We start from the raw sequence: 19,545 nt of genomic DNA on the forward strand, positions 1-19,545 counted from the left end.
TCCCTGGTGGCGCAGTGGTTGAGAGTCCGCCTGCCGATGCAGGGGACGCGGGTTCGTGCCCCGGTCCGGGAAGATCCCACATGCTGCGGAGTGGCTGGGCCTGTGAGCCATGGCCGCTGAGCCTGCGCGTCCGGAGCCTGTGCTCCGCAACGGGAGAGGCCACAGCAGTGAGAGGCCCACGTACCGCACACAAAAAAATAAATTAAAAAAAAAAACAACAATCCTCTGCAAAGTTCTGTAGGAAGCACATTAAAACAATCGCACCCTCATCCTCCAGGGTCAGAGGCAGGATTCAAGGAAGACACTGTCCCACCGTCACCTAAGTCACCCAGAAGACCACTGCAGGCAGGTCAGGGCTGGTCTGCCTTCGCTCTGATTAAATCCCACCTGGGATTTGTGGGTCTCCTTTGAACGGCGGCCAGAGGCTGCATTTATAAATGTTAAGTAGACATCTCATGTACTGGAAGTGTTTTCTGACAGCTCCCAGGTGCCCTGAAAGCTGAAGGCGGACGTTCCAGAGCCGATGCCTTTGAGAACACAATTTAGAGCGTTCTCTGCACTAACCAGAGTCACTGTCTTTAGAAAAACTGAGGGGTTCTTAAATCTGCGGAGCTCTTGTTAAGAAATGACTCACTTCATTTAAGTGCTCTGCACTGGGAGAGGTACACAATGGGCTGTCTGAGCTTTACAGATAAGCTTTGTAAAAAATTCAATGCTCGTCGGTTTAGTGAATCCAACTAAGAAACACAGATGAATCTCAAAACTAGCATACAGTGTTAGGAAAGCCACTCCGGGTACAAACATGCTGAGACAGAGTTAGGAGGCACGGCAGCCACCGCCATCAGGACTGCTCACGGTTCCTTCCTACTCGGGCTGGGCAATCGGCTCAGGACACCAGGCTGACAACCTTCCCACCGCCCACTACTTCTGGTGTTGGGGTGGGGGCACCTCACAGCCAGCCACTGCTCGGACTTCACCAGCCATCCCCTTAAGCACTCCCTTACAGTCTCAGCCGAGGCTACGCTGAGAGTGGGTCAATCTTGCCGGTGCAGGAACAGGGAGAACCGGACTCTAGGACCACTTTAGCAGCCACCAATCCGGGCAAGTCACCTCTGCTTTTTCTGAGCCTCAGTTTACCCACCTATAAAATGGCTACAATTTACTTATCTCCCGAGGTTGCTGTGAAGATCCAATGAGACAGTGGATGTGCAAAGTGTCTTGAGAATCGTAAATCTGAGTGTTCCAGTTCGCGATGAAATAAGAGCTAGACGGAGGCAATGAGGTGGGGATTTAAAAGCCTCTCGGCTCTCTTCCCCCCTCACACCCCATCCACCCGACCCGGGCAGAGGACCACAGAGCAAGGGGACATGGCTCCATCTTCCTGGATGCTGTCAGCCAGCAGCACCAGAGCCACAGGAAACTGACCTGCACAAGACTCAGGAAAGCCTTCGGTTCTCCGCCCACCCTTAGAACTTAGATCCAACCCAACTGTATTCCCTTAACCTAATTAGGGCGAAAGAATCGCTAAAGTCAATTCTGAAAGACACTCACCAGTCAGGCCTTCAAGTCCGCGGGCCTGACAATTGGCCGCCTCCATGAGACCAAGGGGTACAGATGGAAGGCAGCTTGCTCAGGTGCCAGCCTGTCAGTTGGATTAAAATGACTCATTTATTTACCCGAGAACCTCACAAAGTGCTTTTACTAACAGGGAGAGGGGGCCTGCGGCTCTCCGAGCAAGGGACGCAGCAAATTCGCCTCTGCTGCCTTCCCGTCCTGCCAAAGTCATTACTGCGGCGTGTGGAAAGCCATCAGCGGGGCACAGGCCCCCGTCGTCCGGGTGACAGATTGGGCTGCGTAATCAGAGGGGGAAGGAGACAGCGCAGAAGCTGTCAGAGGCGCGAGATCTTGGCTGGAGCCGCCAAAAAGCTGGCAGCATGAGTTAGCGTAACTGAGTCAATAGCCAACCATCTCCAAATGGTCTTGCCATTAACACGAATGAAATACGAGCGGAAAAGGTAAACTTCGCCTAAAAAGCATGCCCCAGAGGAAACCGAGAAAGTCTCCATTTCTTCAGGGGTGCTGAAGGGACATTCTTGGGATGCTTACAGCCCCCCTCCTTTGTCTCCTGGCCGCCTGGCACAGCGAAATTTCCCAGGAGGAGAGGAAATTAAGAACCGCACAGACGTAACGGAGTGTTTCGAGCAAAAAAAAAAAAAAAAGAGAGAGAGAGAGAGAGAGAGAGAGAGAGAGAGAGAGAGAAGGTGGCGGACAGCAGCACAGGTGCTTTAGGTATCTTTTGAAAAAGGAGGCATGCGTGGACAAGCACAAAGCATTCCAAGGGATACTCAGCCAGCGGATGCAGGTGGAGGCGGAAGTGCCTCTCCTTGCTGGGAAAAGGCCAAGGCACTGGGTACATACATCCAGGAACAACCAGGGAGAGCCACGCATCAGCCCTAAAACTAGAGGGAGCTTGGAAACACCACATTCCAGTCACTTGGTGGGGTTTCTCCTTCCCAACCCCTCAACTTAACAGTGGTACTGAAAAAACCTCTGGCTTAGGGCGAGTGCTTCACTATAAGCCGGAGGAGATACTCTGCTTCTTTGGATTTCTTAACTCCATTGAGGAAAGTGGGCTCTGAACTTCCAAATGACTCCTTCTTCCTTCCTGCTAATACTTGCTCCCTCCTTAACTTGGGTTCTTCTTAGATCCAGTCTTCTAGAGGACACAAACTTACATTTCAAATATGTAAGGACTTCTCTTTCCCAGACTGGTCTCTCCTCCCTGACCATCTTCTCACCTCTGCCCAGACTCTGGACTCATCGCGGTCACACGTGTACTGAGAACCCACATTATACAGCCATGTACCAGGTCCCGCAAGATTGCGTGAAGTTAAGAAGATCCTTGCTTGTAAGATGTTTAAGATGAAAGGAAACACAGACACACACACACACACACACACACACACACAGAGACACACCTTTAACTTTCTTCACAATAGAAAAGATATAAGGAGGAAAATGGGGTCGAGGGAGGGATTTTCTAGAAGTAAAGGAAACAGCAGAACTGTGAGCCTTTGTGTGGTTACACCACAATTCCCAACTTCTCACACAAGACAGTCAGTCTTCTGGCCTCATTAAAATGATCTCAGGATGATAAATCAAAATGGCAAAAGATACGGTACAAAGGGGGAAAGTCCCCACGCAACCATTCACAAGAGCTTCCCCTTTATCCAAAGAAGCGGGTCCGCCATCCGCCTTGTCCTGCTGTGGCCCCGCTGCTCATTAACACCCAGGAGGTTCCCGGAGAGCTTTCAGAGCCCGGCAAGTAACAGGCTGCTGAAAAGGACGCAGTGACAACATCTCCCCAACCCAGGCCCCACCTATCACAGCCAAAGCATCCCAGACACCCCAAGTTTCCACCTATAGCAAACAAACACAGCAGAAGTAGAAGGAAGACTGGGCAGGAAAGAAGAACTTCTCCCCACTGGGGACTCTGGGTTTGTACCCTGGCTTAGAAATGGAGAGGCATGAGCTCCCACCCAGCTCTTTTCCAGTCATTTCCTAAAGCAGAAGAAAGAAAAGATGAGACTGGCTGAGGCTCTGCATGCTGGACGTGGCCTGGGCGAGCAAGAGAACACGCACCAAGGGGCTTACAGAAATCAGATTATGGCAAGTGAGAGCCTGCTTTCCACGTGGCACGCGGGCCTGGCAGCGGGCAGAGGTGCCAAGCCAATGGTGCTCCTCATCTAGCTGACATCACCTGCCTGCAGGCAGCAGCCAACAGGACAAGGAAAATCATCTCGTGCTTTTGACCCCACCGAGAATCACGTTTCAGAAAATGATCTTTCCTTCCGGAGAGCTACTAAAGAAAACCCCAAAACAAAACAAAAAACTGAACTTCAAATACCTGGAGTTTTCTCTGAGACTTAGAGCTCACCCATGTCTGTGAAAAACAGGACAGCGTTTGCACACTAGGAGACTCAATAATTTCCCACCAGGGACAAATCCAGCATCTCAAGGGTCAAAAATAAAGCATTTTGTTCTGGTCCTAATTCCAACACACAGGTTCCTACTGCCTTCTGTTGTTTTTTTTTTTTTTTTTGCGGTACGCGGGCCTCTCACTGTTGTGGCCCCTCCCGTTGCGGAGCACAGGCTCCGGACGCACAGGCTCAGCGACCATGGCTCACGGGCCCAGCCGCTCTGCGGCATGTGGGATCTTCCCGGACCGGGGCACGAACCCGTGTCCCCTGCGTCGGCAGGCGGACTCTCAAGCACTGCGCCACCAGGGAAGCCCTGCCTTCTGTTTCAATACAGATGATCTGTAACATTCACTCTTCAGATAACACCATATATATGAAAAAGTAAACTTATTCCCAGTGAGCACTTGTTTTTTCATGTCACAAGCAATTCTTTATTGGAATGTTTGAGAGAATCCCATAGGTAAAACTAAATTCTTTATTTTATTGATTTTTTTTTTACAAAGAAGTTTTTAAAATTTTATTTATTCATTTTCTTTAAAGATTTATTATTATTACTATTATTTTTTTCAGTATGCAGGCTTCTCACTGCTGTGGCCTCTCCCGTTGCGGAGCACAGGCTCCGGATGCACAGGCTCAGCTGCCATGGCTCACAGGCCCAGCCGCTCTGCGGCATGTGGGATCTTCCCGGACCGGGCCACAAACCTGTGTCCCCTGCACCGGCAGGCGGACTCCCAACCACTGCGCCACCAGGGAAGCCCTATTATTATTATTTTTTAAAATTTATTTTGGCTGCATCAGGTCTTAGTTGCAGCACACGGGCTCTTCGTTGTGGTGGGCAGGCTTCTCTCTAGTTGTGGCGTGAGGATTTTCTCTTCTCTAGTTGTGCTGCGCGGGCTCCAGGGCACGTGGGCTCTGCAGCTTGCAGAACGCGGGCTGTCGTCCAGGCGCACGAGCTCAGTAGTTGCGGCGCACGGGCTTAGCTTCCCCGCGGCGTGTGGGATCTTAGTTCCCTGACCAGGGATCGAACCCGCGTCCCCTGCATTGTAAGGCGGATTCTTTACTACCGGACCACCAGGGAATTCCTATTTTATTTAGTTTTTATTTTTTTATTTCTTATGGAAGTATAGTTGATTTACAATGTTGTGTTAGTTTCTGGTGTACAGCAAAGTGATTCAGTTTATATATGTATATATATATACATGTGTATCTATACATACACACATTTTTTTTTTTAATTTACTTATTTATTTTTGGCTGTGTTGGGTCTTTGTTGCTGCTTGCGGGCTTTTTCTAGGTGTGGCGAGCGGGGGCTACTCTTCGTTGCGGTGCGCGGGCTTCTCGTTGCGGTGGCTTCTCTTGCTGTGGAGCACGGGCTCTAGGCATGTGGGCTTCAGTAGTTGTGGCTCGCAAGCTCTACAGTGCAGGCTCAGTAGTTGTGGCGCGCGGGCTTAGTTGCTCCACGGCATGTGGGATCTTCCCGGACAAGGGGTCGAACCCATGTCCCCTGCATTGGCAGGCAGACTCTTTTTTTTTTTTGGGCAGGCAGATTCTTAACCACTGCGCCACCAGGGAAGCCCCATATTCTTTTTCATATTCTTTTCCATTTTGGTTTATTATAGGAAACTGAATATAGTCCCTCGTGCTATACAGTAGGACCTTGTTGTTTACCTATTTTATATATAGTAGTTTGTATCTGCTAATCCCGAACTCCTAATTTACCCCTCCCCCATTCCCTTTCCCCTTTGGTAACCGTAAGTTTGTTTTATATGTGTGTGAGTCTGTTTGTGTTTTGTAAATAAGTTCATTTGTTATCAGTTTTTTAAGATCCCACATATAGGTGATATCCTGTGTCTGTCTTTCTCTGTGTGGCTTACTTCACTCGGTGTGATCATCTCTGGGCCCATGCATGTCGCTGCCAATGGCGCTATTTCGTGCTCTGTTGTGGCTGAGTGCTGCTCCCCAATGAGCGAGCATGTTAACCTCAGCCTCAGTCTTTAGAAGAAGGCGCGCACCAGTGATTCTCAGCATGGAGGTTCTCGAGCCCCAGCTGTCCACCTACGTAACCCACGAACACCGGGCGCCTGCCGCTCTGTGCTGGACGCTGGGACGGGAAACACAGTCCCTGTCCTCGTGAGCTTGCAGTCTGGCGGGAAGACACCTAGACCAGTTGTGAGGAGCATCATAAAGAAATGCAGGGCCCACTGGGAGTGCCTCGTGGGGAAGAACTGGGGCTTCTGTTTCCTGAAAAACCGCCACTGAAGCTGAGGCCTACGAAGGAGTTAGTTTAAGTCAGCGTGGTGTGTCCCAGGCCGAGGGAGCTCATGTACCAGGGCCCCAAGGCCAGAAAAAGTAAGAATGACACATTCAATTGAAAGAGGGCCCTGTTTGGCTGAAGGACAGGCAGCAAGAGGGAAAGTGGAGACAGAGGAAACAGGAAGGGGTCAGGCTCCAGAAGTGTCAAGAGACAGAGGATTTTTGACAAAGTTCTTTATCAAGTAGATTACTTGGACTCATCTTCGCTTTAGACCAGGCAAGTGAAGACAGTTTTAGAGCAAACACAAGCATCTGACTTGATGGGCTTCATAAAGAGAGGGGCTACTTGGTCAGACTCAGATCTCCTTCTGAGGCAAGCATTCCAGGAGCAACCGCTCTCAGATCTGAAGGACCAGAGCCGGCGGAACCACTGTTTGCCACACACGTGAGAATCCGCAGGTCACCGGGCAGGCCGTCTTGTAGATGATCATGCATATATACACACACAAGAAACAAAGCTGCACTCGCTCACAAACTCTCAATTTAGAAAGAAAACAATCTCCATTACCTTTAAAACTAAATACAGAACAGGAGTTCCTTAAAAAGTAATTGTATTAAACGAGGCCTAGACAGGCGTTCACGTAGCTAAACGTCGTTGCTTCTACCTAGCCCTTGTTCACAGGATTATTACCAACTTGATGGTGCAATTTCATTACCGTATATATAGGGATTTCTCAAGTAACCAGTTGGGGATTAAGTTACATCTTCCAAGATGGCACAAACAGGGAAGGCATTTTAATCTTGGGAGCCAGCAGCAACTCTGGTGAAGTGAGTCCCCAGAGAAGCAGGGACGTTGAAGGTGTGAGTTTTCAATCTCAAAAGATCACAAGAGACGTGCACGACAAAGGTCACCGCGGTGCTGGAGGAGGTGGCTACCCACGACTGCAAAGACTGAGGCCGAGTGAGCGGCCCTGAAAACTGCAGGGCAGATGACAGCTCTGGACACCAGCACACAGACTCTGTCCAAGCGCATCTACTTTCCTTTAAGAGAAGGTGAGCAGAGGCAAGCAGAGTGATTTTGTTGTGAAAAGACTTTCTCAGCTCTAATTACTCCCGATAGCTGTAATTTACAAGTTCTTGGTGGAGAGAAATCGCCAAGATTCACACGTTTTCAGACAACAGCTGCCACTATTAGTGAGCAAATCGCCAAGTCTTCCGCGCAGTGGCAGCCCGCTATCTGCGGCAGTAAGGTGGCAAACCAGGAGTGCAAAGAGACCAGCCACACCAAGAGGCCCCCGGAATTCCTGTTCCCTGTCGGGGGGGCCCGGTGACCCCAAGGCAAATCGTCAGGAGACGAAAACCTGCCACCACCATCACAACAATTGTCAACCTTCCCACGGAGCGCAGAATGATACATACCGTGCAAAGAAGAACCCCCGTTTTGGAATGTGAGAATTCTTGAAACACTGCTGTTCTTTCCTGCAAAAACAAGGAAAAATAGGGCCTTTATAACTCTGAGATCGAGTCCAGCAAGGTAGGCTTAGATTCTCATAACTCTCCCAATTTTCTACTGCTATAACTATTTTTAGGCACAGAGAGAGAGGTTTTGCCAAGAAAGAGGAAGAAGTGGATTCTTCACATCTTGCAACAAGACCCTATACCTACACGACCAGGCTTCTTGGACTGTGGCAGAGCAACAAGCTTTGAGGGCAGCACGTTTCATTAAGACAATGCGGGGGTGGGAGGGGGGGAGGCGGCCACGCCCTCCAGAAACGGCCAACACCCAGAGCAAGGAGGGCCAAAGGCCAAAGTTCCTGCACTCAGGGTTCCCAACTCAGAATTTACTCTAACACCTCTTCTACAGGTGGTCTAGAGGCTGAACAACAACCAACCTTTCCTATGGGGCAATTTTCTTAAAAACTGATTTCTAAAAAGACTTTCAAATTGTGAAAACCATATATTTTAACTGTAGAAAAATTATACTTCAAGTCAAAGGAAGGAAATTAAATCATCCTATCACTCAAAACAAAGCACCACCACTGGCAACACCTCGAAGCTTCCTGAGCCCCCTTCTAGGCGAAACATAACCAAATACGTGGCTTAAAAACTGGCATCATGGTTCTTACACTCCTAACATGCTCTTATTATATATCAACTGAATGTGGACATCTTTTCATGCCAATAAACAGCCCCAAACCGCCTCATCTCCTGTGACTACACCGTATTCAGCTGAATGGGAGCCCCGCCTCCACGTGACCAGCACCCCACTCCTGACGCAGCTGAGGTTGTCTGCACTGCTCACCACCACAGACAACGCTGCGATAAACAGGTCTGTAGGTAAGTCACCGTGCTCATGCTTAACTATTCCCTTGGGGTAAACCCCTAAAGGCAGACTTGCTGGACCAAAAGGCCTTGGGCATGAACTTGCAGGGGCCACAGTGGGGGTGTGTTTAAGTCACAGTGTTGCCAGCAGTTAAGACTTGGCCATGTCCATCTGTCAGCAACAGTAACAAAAAGGAAATATACCCAAATCACTGAAGATTTGGAAAAAAGAAGGAAGTGAAGTCTCTCTTTCCGCTCTGACACCAAGGTATACCTCATTCTGGCCTTTCGCGGGTACACGTTCCATCACGTGGCTGGACCCCAGGCTGCACCTCACTGAGCACAGTGGACATGACAACCGGCACGTAGGGTGTGTACCAGGTACCAGATGCTGGCCTGCACTTTACACGTCTGAACGTATCCGATCCTCAAAGCAACCCAGTGAGCAGGTACTGTCACCACCCTCACTTCCAGAGGAAGAAACCGAGGCACAGAGAGGTTAAGTAACTTGCCCAAGGCATGTGCATACACTGTTAATACAGGACTGAACTGAGATCTGAACCCAGGGAATTTATGGCTGCACTGTAGAGTCAAAATCAGAAAAAAATCAGGAAAGTTCATAAAAGCCCGTGAAACTAACCTTAAAAGTCCAGACATACTGTACTGAGATCTGGGGTAAGAAACACAACTACCAAAGTCCTGAGCGTCCATCACAGCTATCATGCAGCAACTTCTTCAAACAGTAGCTCCTCTCTGATGCTCTTATACCTGGTTAGGGTCACGTTGGTCACTTCGGGAGACCACACTAAGGTCAGGTGGAGCAGGGGGCAGGGTAACAAGCCAGGAGGACGTGATGGGGACGGTTTTAGCTTAGTCCCCTGGGACAAGACACTGCACCAATATTTAGAAAACGAAATACAGAGATCCTCCCTGCCACCTTCTACCCATCTCACAGGGAGGGTGTGAAGGCTAAACACTTAATAAACAAGACAAGTAAACTACTGACAATTATTAAACGATGAAAAAACGACACTTTTCCTGAAAGAGAAATAACAGCAGTAACGGCACCTGACGTTTACCCAGCGCTCACTCTGCACCAGGCCTCGTAGTAAGTACCTGATCTGCATTAACTCAGTGAATCATCACAACGACGCCAAGAAGTACGTACTACTGTTCCCTCCACCCAGAGGCACGGACACTGAGGCACAGAGAGGCTCAATGCTCTCCTGAGGTCACACAGCCAGTGAATGGCAGAGTCAGCACCAGAGCGCAAGCAGTCTGCCCCCCCAGAGCACACGGCTGTAAACACCCTACCCAGATACCACCCTGTTACAATGAGAGATGCACGGTCTGAAATAACCTAACTGCAGAATCTTCTGTTGACACAGTCAAACCCCTAGATCCTTCTGAGTCCACATCCAGTTCCTTCATCATCCTCACACCTACCCTGCATGATGGCTCTGCAGAAAACAGACCTGGAATATTGATAAAATCAGTTTAAAAAAAAAACAAACCCATAAATGGCATTACATTATGAAATCAACAAACTTGATTGAATTGGGGATCCTGAAGGTAAAAATTAAGAGTTTACAGGACTAAAGCTGGAATATTCAGGAAATTCTGTATAGTCTTGTGTTAAATAAGAAGCTGTGGGCTTCCCTGGTGGCGCAGTGGTTAAGAATCCACCTCCCAATGCAGGGGACACAGGTTCGAGACCTGGTCCAGGAAGATCCCACATGCTGCAGAGCAACTAAGCCCATGTGCCACAACTACTGAGCCTGCGCTCTAGAGCCCGCGAGCCACAACTACTGAAGCCCGCACGCCTTAGAGCCCGTGCTCCGCAACAAGAGATGCCACCGCAATGAGAAGCCCGCACACCGCAAGGAAGAGTAGCCCCTGCTCGCCGCAACTAGAGAAAGCCCGCGCGCAGCAACGAAGACCCATCGCAGCCAAAAATAAATAGATAAAATAAATTTATATTAAAAAAAAGAAGCTGTGTCCTTGAGTAACCTTGAGCAACTTCACTTTTCTAAACCTCCGTTTCCTTAATTATTAAAACAAAAAAAAGCAAAAACGAAGAGGGGCTGGACTTGATGACCTTTAATGCCTCCTTTAGCTCTAAAAATGTCCTGATTTTTAAAAGGTGGTTCTAGTCAAACCTTATTCCAATTTCTGGTTTTCTTTCAAGCTTTCTAATTTTCTAAGCTGCCTGGTAACCTCTGCTCTAGGACAAGATGGCTCCCGTTTCCAAGCCCTGCTTGTCCTTCCTGCCACAATTCCAGAGAGTTCATCTCATTCTACACCCCGCTCGACTCCCTAAATGGATGGCCTGCCTACCGGTAGTGGAATGAGAGTGAACGTAGCTAAGTACCTAAGGTGAGGAAAATGTTCCACTATTCTTCCTGATCAAAAATATTCGCCAGTGCTGAGCCCCTGCAGCCCCTCTGGAACCCAGCGTCCTCTCCCAACCCAAGCGTTCCGAGTGAAAGCGCTGCATCTTGTTGACAATGACAGCAGTCACGCTCAGCAGTACCATATGGGAGCCACAATTTAGCTCCATTAATGCTCTTAATTTGAAGACATCAAGCCCTAATTACACACTGGGTACTAAAAAGGCAAAACCCTCCCCTGGTGCCAGCTACTTAGTGGTACTCTGTTGCCTTAACAGCTGGTTGGGGTACAGTCAGGCCAAGTTGGGCCCACGAGCTCTCTCGGGTGGAAGAGACCAGCTCCCGGAGCAAAGCAAACAGGAACAATAGGCTCCCCTTCGCCCCATCGACACAGCTGCGTCACCCGCTTTGGCCTCTGGTGGGTCTCCCACTTTAGCCACGTTTTTCCCTGGCCCAGTGGGGTCCCTAGGGAAGCCAGGGCCAACCCAGGAGGACAGGCTCACCTCCTGCTCCAGGTCGCCGTGCAGCCGCAGGAATTTTAACCGCGTGGAGGCACATGGCAACGCACCTGGGGCCAGGGCCCCTGAGCCGCTCAGCAGGGTCTGGAGGAAGAGGTTGTAGTGGAAGTCCACCAGCTCGCAACTCGAGAAAAAGATGATCAACTTCTGGTCTCTCTCAAACTACATCGATACAAGGGGGGAAAAACCACCACGTGTTTTTAAGATGAGGTGACACTTGAAATGAATCTCTTTCTAAAACACATGGGCAGGCTAGCCCCGATCTGGAAACAGAGGCGACAGATGGCTTTGAATTATTTTTAAAAATAACACAGATCCTCCACACTACAAAGAATGTAGGACAGGAAAATGACATAGCTGCAACCTCGAACAGGCCTCTTGTATCTGAGAAAAACAATTATGCTCCAGAGCAAAGCTGCCCTTAGCTGTGTCCCTCTCCCTCACTCGGTCCCGCCATGCACGGCACTCCCCGGCGGGGACTCTGCACACACAGTCTTGAAGCTGCACCCTCAAGCCCTTCCACCTACTATCTCCCCATATACCAGAGAAAGTTATCATGTGAATCTAGTAAATACACAAACACGATGATTCTTTCAAAAACACGAGCACAGGCTACTGTATTGCCTCACATCCATCGTGTGTGTACCACCTGCGACACTGCCGGTATCAGTCCCAGGAAAGGTATTTGAGGCAGATCTTAAGTTGAACATAATGGCCATCAGTGACCTCGGACTCTTCACCGCAATCCTAGAACCACTGACTGAGAAGATCTCTGCTAAGGTCTGCGCTTGCACCACAGCTCAGTTTGGAAACCTCTGTGTGTGTCTCAGCTCACTGCCTCAATGCCCAACATGAACAAAACTGTGGTCTTTCCCCGGATCAGGCTGGACCCAGTCCCCAGACCTACCTTGCATTTCTGCAGGATGAAGCCCGCTAGGGAGACAAGCCTCAGTTTGCTGGGAACCACTGTCACGTACTGCTCGAGGCTCGCTGGTATGGCAAAGCTGTCCAGCTCATCGCTAGCTTGTGGAGAAGCTTCAGGAATGGCTTTGCTCTTTGGGTTCGACTGGTCATGGCTTTCATCCAGGACAGAAATACTGACTGGGTCATGTAAACTGATATCAGCTAGCCACGTTACACCTTGGAGAAAACGTGAAGAGGACAAAACAACTGACAGGCACACGCTGTAGAACTGGTCACACCCGCACAGCCCCCACACCACACATCCAGGCCTATTGAGAAGCTCCTGATGGGTGTGTCCCCAAATGCCAGCACTGATTGGCCCCACTGTCAGTCCAGTGGGGACCCACCTATTTCTTCCCACGGGCCAAAAACCCATCCACACCACCGGAGTTTCTAAACTCTGACCCGTGGAAGACCACTGAAACAGATGTCTGCCCACCATCCCCCAGAAAGGGTTCTGTGGTCAAGTAAGTTATGAAAACCCTGATAAAAAGCTTTCCCGGGATTCTTTCCCAGGGTTTCCCGGGTTTACAGGCCTTCTCAGGACCTTTATTGTATAAATGTGCACATGAATCTCCAAGAGGGGGAGGTAACGAGTGGCATTTCCCCAACTTTTTGAGCGCAGAATCCCCTTTCCATGGATTATCTCTTTCTTTTTTTAATATTTATTTATTTTATTTTTGGCCGCGTCAGGTCTTAGCTGCAGCACGCGGGCTCTCTAGTTGTGGTGCGCAGGCTCCGTAGCTGTGGCGCTTGGGCTCCAGAGCATGTGGGCTCTGTAGTTTGTGGGCACGCACAGGCTCTCTAGTTGAGGCACCTGGGCTCAGTAGTTGAGGCATGCGGGCTTAGCTTCCCCGCAGCATGTGGGATCTTGGTTCCCCGACCAGGGATCAAACCCGCGTCCCCTGCATTGCAAGGAGGATTCTTAACCACTGGACCACCAGGGAAGTCCCATGGATTCTCTCTTAAAGTCACTGTTAGTTAGGATACACTCTGAGAACTGCTGGTGAGTCACGTGGATGGCATCTGGTACGTGTGCACCAGAGCAGGCTAGTAAACCGAGTGAAGTGAGAGCTGAATTGTCGCTCAGGCAGGGATTCACGTGCAGGGGGTCCTGGTGGAGAGTGATACAACTTTTCCAAGCCTAGGTGTTCCCATCAACAAAAGAGAGCTAAGAAATTCCATCTTAACGATGATGGAAAGACAGAAATGAGCTTACAGAATATATTTTTAGGATTTCTCTTTAGGAGAAAGGCAGGGTGATTATACCAAAAAATGAGCGGGGATAGGTTACCACCTTCAGGACAAGAGCCCTGCTCTCAGCGGCTGGCAATCGCGATCACAACCTCACGAGACCACCAGGTGCGTGGCAGGCAGCATCCTCCCCTCCCTCCACACCCTGACGGGAGCACAGCAGCCTCCCCTTCCTGTGAGGGCTCTGGGCCTGGGACCTGCCCCTTCTCCCTTTCCCCACGTGCTGGGGACCAGGGAGTCAGGATGATGGGAGAGGGAGGCCGGGAGCACAGGACACATGGTTTGAAGAGCAGTCCTCTCGGACACCTTCCTCCTCGCCCGATCCCCACCGAGGCTAAGAATCGCTGCTGGGAGACAACGCAGCTTGCATCTAGGCCCTTCCACTCCATTGAGAAGAAACAGCACTTCTTCTCAACTCACCTTCCGTGAGTGTTGCCGACAGCAAGACGTTCTGTCGTTCCTGGCACTCGGCATTTACAGCGTTGAGTATCACTGTGATGTCCTTTTCAAAACCCAAATCCAGGATTCTGTGGTTTCAAGGGAGGAGTTTTAATCTACGTGAATAAAGGGAACACTAAGGGGCTCCAGAAGTTTCGGCAAAGACCACAGAAACAGCCCTTTCCTGCTTCCTGGAAGGGCTCACCTGTCTGCTTCATCCAAAATCAGCCACTGGATCTGACGAAAATGAATGTTCTTTGTGGATTTAATATGATCCACGAGGCGCCCGGGAGTTGCGATGAGGATATTTATTCCCTTCCGGAGTCTGTTTAAAATTATATGTCATAAAAGAAAGTAAATCAGATGGAGCCATAGCAATAGAAAACACAGGGGAAAGGCTGAGGAGGAGACAGATTCAAGGCCAGCGCCAACACGCCACAGCTTGAAATCATGACAAACGTAATGACAAGTGGATACAAAGATATATTTAAGTTCTAATTTTTCCCTGAAGTTTCTCTGTCTTACAAAACGTAACTGTTAAGATCTGAAATCCTATTAAAATTGTCTCAGAGGAATCTTTACTATATAACCCAATGCCCTTTATCTGATCCATAGATGCTTCCTAGAATATTCCAGATAGATGGTCACCTAATCTGTTCTTGAAGGCATCTGTGCCGGGGAACCTCCCACCTGAATGCATTATCCCATGCTAACGTGCTTTAATGGTTAGAATGCTTTTTTCTTATACTGGATCCTTGTTGTAACTTCCATGCCATAGGCCTAGCCTTGCCCCACGGACCAGGTGGAATAAATCTAACTTCTTACTCCACAACCATCCTTCATCCCATTAGTCCATAGTAATAAAAGCCTACAGCTTTTAGCTGAGTACATTTTCCAGCTGCCCTTGTAATTAAGTGGGCACGTGCCTATGTTATGGCAATAAGATAAATGGATAAAGGGAGCATGCAAATCCCACCAGTACCTTTAAAAAGAGGAGGTGTGATTATCTTTGTTCCTACCGGCAGGAAATCAGATATAATGGCTGGAGCTCCAACAACTATCTAACACTATGAGGAAAGCCTGAAAATGGAAGCTTCACTCAGCGGCACAAAAAGCCAGAATGAGCCGGGGTCCCCACGTTGGCGCGTGCACCATGCCAGCCCCGACGACTACCGTCACGCTTCTTAAATGTGAAAGAAAAAGAAAAAACTTCCATATTGTTTGCGCCACTGCTGTTGTTAGTTACAGCAGAATCTTACCCTAACCAATACCCGAAGGTTTCAAGTCGAATATTTGCTCCTCAGTTACAGACTACACACATAGTTGAGCGTAACCACTAAGCATTAAGCTATAATAAAATAAAAACGTTTTTAAAAGAATGCACAAAATTTGGAATTTACTTCTTGCAACAATTTTCTACTGACACCCATTAGCAATTCTAACACAGAATTAGGAATCAATGCATTTGGGTGAAGGAAGCAAGATGCAAAGCATTATGTAGGTTTATAATCTTGTTTCTGTAAAATCAAACAACAAAAATCCCAAACTCCCAATGTCCACAAAAGGGAGTCAATGGGGATGTATCCTTAACAAGGGGGGGACCGTGGGTCTCGGGGGCCGGGGCGGGGTTGAGATTTGGGAAGGTAACGAGCTGTTACTGCCCACATCAAAAGGGAGCCCCTGGTAGTTTCACCAAATATTTTTACAAATAGCACCGTTTAGAGGGACCGCTCCCTGGGCACTCAATCTGTCCCCACGCACTGGGACTAGGAACCCTCATCTGAGACAAGGCTCTCCCCAGGCTGAGAAGGGCCAGAGTCTTACTGAAGAGGAAGACAGAACAGACTTGAAAAGGAATTAACAATAAACAAACCTCGCCCTACCTGGCTTTTTCTGATTTTCTCTTCTCTCCTCCCATTAACACTCCGGGCACAATCCAGGTAAATGGCTACAGAAAGACATCAGACCAAAATCAATGCAAAGCCCCATTTACTGCAGAGGCTGATTCCAAATTCCCTTTCCTGAAGGAAGTCGTGAGGGAGGACTCGGCTTTTCATTGCAGGAGGTATTACTGTGCAGACGCAATTCCTAGGCCTTGCCAGGCCCACGGATATTAGCGGTAACTTAAATCATACCTATGCGACTAGCTTCCGACACTGTAAGAGAGAAATGTGGGCTTTTTAAGTGATTCAGGCAGCTTCTCTGCCTTTCCCTGTACAGCGTGAATTGAAAACACAATTCAGTAAGTCTATTGCCTTTTTTTTTTTTTTCCTTTTTGGTTAAGATCAAACCCAAGTACAACGCTTCCTTACTCCCACTCGTGATAAAAGAAAGGAGAGATCAATTCTCAATCTAATTCGGTGGGCTGGCAGCCTTTGGCTTGGAAGCTTTCTCTCTCTTCTTTCTTAAACAAACCCTATTTGCAGCTTGTTAAGTTGCTTTCACGGGATCACCTTAAGGTTGTACCTGTGAGTCTCTGTAGGTGGCTTGCTAGTGACGATGATGAACAGATTACAGGACCCGAAGTACCAGTGAACACTAATAGTCTCACTAAACTAGAAACTGGTGATTCGTAAGGTTCAGATCAATAAAAACCTGCAAACTGTATCTGGGGTGAGCAGAGACATCCAGGGAATACAAGGAAAACCGCAGTAATTCCTAGCTCTTTGAAAACAAAGAAGAGACCGGTATCTTTCTCTTTCCTCAAAAAGTCAGGAAAAAAAAGACAAAACTGAACTCATGGCTTGCCTTACCTTAAGCAGTTTCTGGACAGTATCAAAGCTTTGTAGGGCCAGCTGTAAATGTTAAAAAGTTAGAGTTAATGAGCGAGGTCCCTTCTCACCTTTTAACTTATTTTTAAAAACTTAGACAGTGTAAAGTGATAAGGATCCAACCCTGGACCTCAAGTTAGGATTTTAAAAAAAAAAGCCCTATACACAGAATCTACTTGGGAAATACACCTTGTTCTTAGACTGATTCTGAAAACCGTCAGTCTGGAGAACGTGGCTAGAGACATCACATCTATTTCTCGGACATACACAAACACAGTGCTCTGTGCTCCCTCTGCTGGCTCAAATTCCCAGAGTACCACACAGAAAAGTACAGTCTATGGTACACAAAGATGGAAGAAAATGAAACAGAGTCAACCTGTTTGGAAAGAGAGAGAATGTAATATGTGTGAAGGGGTAAACCAAACAGTGACGCAACAGGCTAGCCTTGGGAACGTTACTTTACAGGTGACGTGACTATATCCTAAGGCTGTGCTGGGGCAGAGCAGTAGCTAAAGACGGAGATGGTCATTTCCCAAGTTTATTAAAGGGGGAAAATAATAAAAAACCAACAAGCCCAGTGGAAACCAGAGAAAGAGAAAATTAATGTATTGAATGGTTTATAACCATTAACAACCATCAACAAAGCCTCTACATAATCCCTTTATCCAAGGATATATATATATACAGTTTCCACACGTTTTGTATTCAGGAAGCATCCCAGGGAAGTAGCAAGTTTGCTGCTGTAAAAATTTAAATAGCTCTGTGCCTACTCCTTCAATGGATGGAGCTGAGACAGGATGCTGCAGGCTGTACAGAAACCTCCATTGTCATGATCGATTCTCTGCAAGGAAGTGATTAGCATTTGATATAGGAAACAGATACCCTAATCTGAAATTGCCTCTGAAGGCAAATAAAATAAATCGGATAGAAGAGATTTCCACCAAGAAAGAAGAAAAACATCAAGAAGCTTAACTTTCAGAAACAGGTAAAATTTTTGGTATAGTAGCTTCTTAAAAAACTAAAAGTTCATTTGTAGGGTCAACTGCTTTTATTTTTTAATTATGTTGTAAAAGAAAACAACAGTGTACAAAAATGTGATTATTTTAATTCCTTTTATAAGGACAGAAATTTATAGTGTCATTAGTTTTTAGATAACAGAGAAACACTTTTCCAAAACCAAAAAAACTTCTGGTTTTCAAAGAGTACTTGAATTTTTCTTCTTGTCAGGAACCAGAAGGATGGTTCCTGGGCAAAGGAAAGGGTGTCGTGATTTGTGCAGCAGGGAGAAAAATGGTAAAACCACTTTTAAATTCAACGATATCACTGAAAGTACTTGCTTAGCACTCCGAAAGTGGGACTGCTTACCTCTCTTGTTGGCACTAGTATCAGAGCATAGGGGCCGTCACCACGCTGTTGACACAGAAGGAAAGAAATGCCATGAGTTGAATGAACGCAGGTCACAGAGGTCCAGAAGGGGAGATTAAGAGAGGCCACTTGTAAACATCAGGAGCAGTTCATTAAAGAGATAAGCCTGCCCACTACCCTCATGATTACACGACATTAATCTAGAAGTTCTGGCCCACGCAATCAGAAAAGACAAAGAAACATATATGAATCTGGAAAGTAGGAAGTAAAGTTGCTGTTATTAGCAGGTGATATTTTATCCTAAAAAAAAAAAAAAAACAAAAACCAAAGAAAACAAAAACAACTTAAGAAATCGGGACTTGAGGACTTCCCTGGCGGTGCAGTGGTTAAGAATCCGCCTGCCAATGCAGGGGACACGGGTTTGATCTCTGGTCCAGGAAGATCCCACATGCCGCGGAGCAACTAAGCCCATGTGCCACAACTACTGAGCCTGCGCTCTAGAGCCCGTGAGCCACAACTACTGAGCCCACGTGCCACAACTACTGAGCCCGCGTGCCTAGAGCCCATGCTCCGCAACAAGAGAAGCCACCGCAGTGAGAAGCCCGCGCACCGCGACGAAGAGTAGCCCCCCGCTCGCCACAACTAGAGAAAGCCTGTGCGTAGCAACAAAGACCCAATGCAGACAAAAATAAATTAATTAAATAAATTTAAAAAAAATCACTTGAAAATCTACTACAAAAAAGACAAGGCAACTAGCTGAATACAAAATTAATACAGAAAAATCAACAGCCTTCCAACACAGAAAGTTAGATGGAATCACACTTAGAATAGCAAAAAAGGTTAAGAAAAATAAGCTTCACAAAAAATGTACAAAATCTATACAATAAAAAATTTTAAATACCTCTAAGGCACATAAAATAAAATCTGAATAAATGGAACAATGTATCCTATTCTTGGATAAGAAGACTTAATATTACAAATAAGCTAATTCCCCCTAAATCAATCCATAAATGTTATGTAATTCTAATGAAAATGCCATGAACATGCATATTTATGCATATATAAAGTATCTAAAACATGCCACAAGTATACATACATACGCACATAAAAAATAATATATATAACCAGACAAGCTGATTTCAAAGTTCATATGGAAAAATAAATGTGCAAGAATAATCAAGACATTTCTGAACAACATCAGATGATAAGACAATTTAAATCTACAGTAGTTTTAAAAAATTGATGCTAGCACATAGAGATTACAATAACAAATACAGCCTAGAATAGAATC

General features: G+C 47.3%; 1 protein-coding gene across 1 annotated transcript in view; it reads right to left on the reverse strand.

The window, feature by feature from the left end:
• The window catches only part of DDX31 (DEAD-box helicase 31), a 72,949-nt gene that overhangs the window by 39,392 nt on the left and 14,012 nt on the right, over nucleotides 1-19,545 (reverse strand). The window contains 8 exon segments of the mRNA XM_029202929.1: nucleotides 7,653-7,712; nucleotides 11,449-11,625; nucleotides 12,371-12,603; nucleotides 14,101-14,207; nucleotides 14,324-14,443; nucleotides 16,002-16,066; nucleotides 16,872-16,913; nucleotides 18,255-18,299. Of these exon segments, the coding sequence (XP_029058762.1) occupies nucleotides 7,653-7,712; nucleotides 11,449-11,625; nucleotides 12,371-12,603; nucleotides 14,101-14,207; nucleotides 14,324-14,443; nucleotides 16,002-16,066; nucleotides 16,872-16,913; nucleotides 18,255-18,299 (849 nt within the window).

This window comes from Monodon monoceros, unplaced genomic scaffold, assembly GCF_005190385.1.
Source record: "Monodon monoceros isolate NGI ecotype Baffin Bay Population unplaced genomic scaffold, NGI_Narwhal_1 Super_Scaffold_5, whole genome shotgun sequence".
Lineage (NCBI taxonomy): Eukaryota > Metazoa > Chordata > Mammalia > Artiodactyla > Monodontidae > Monodon > Monodon monoceros.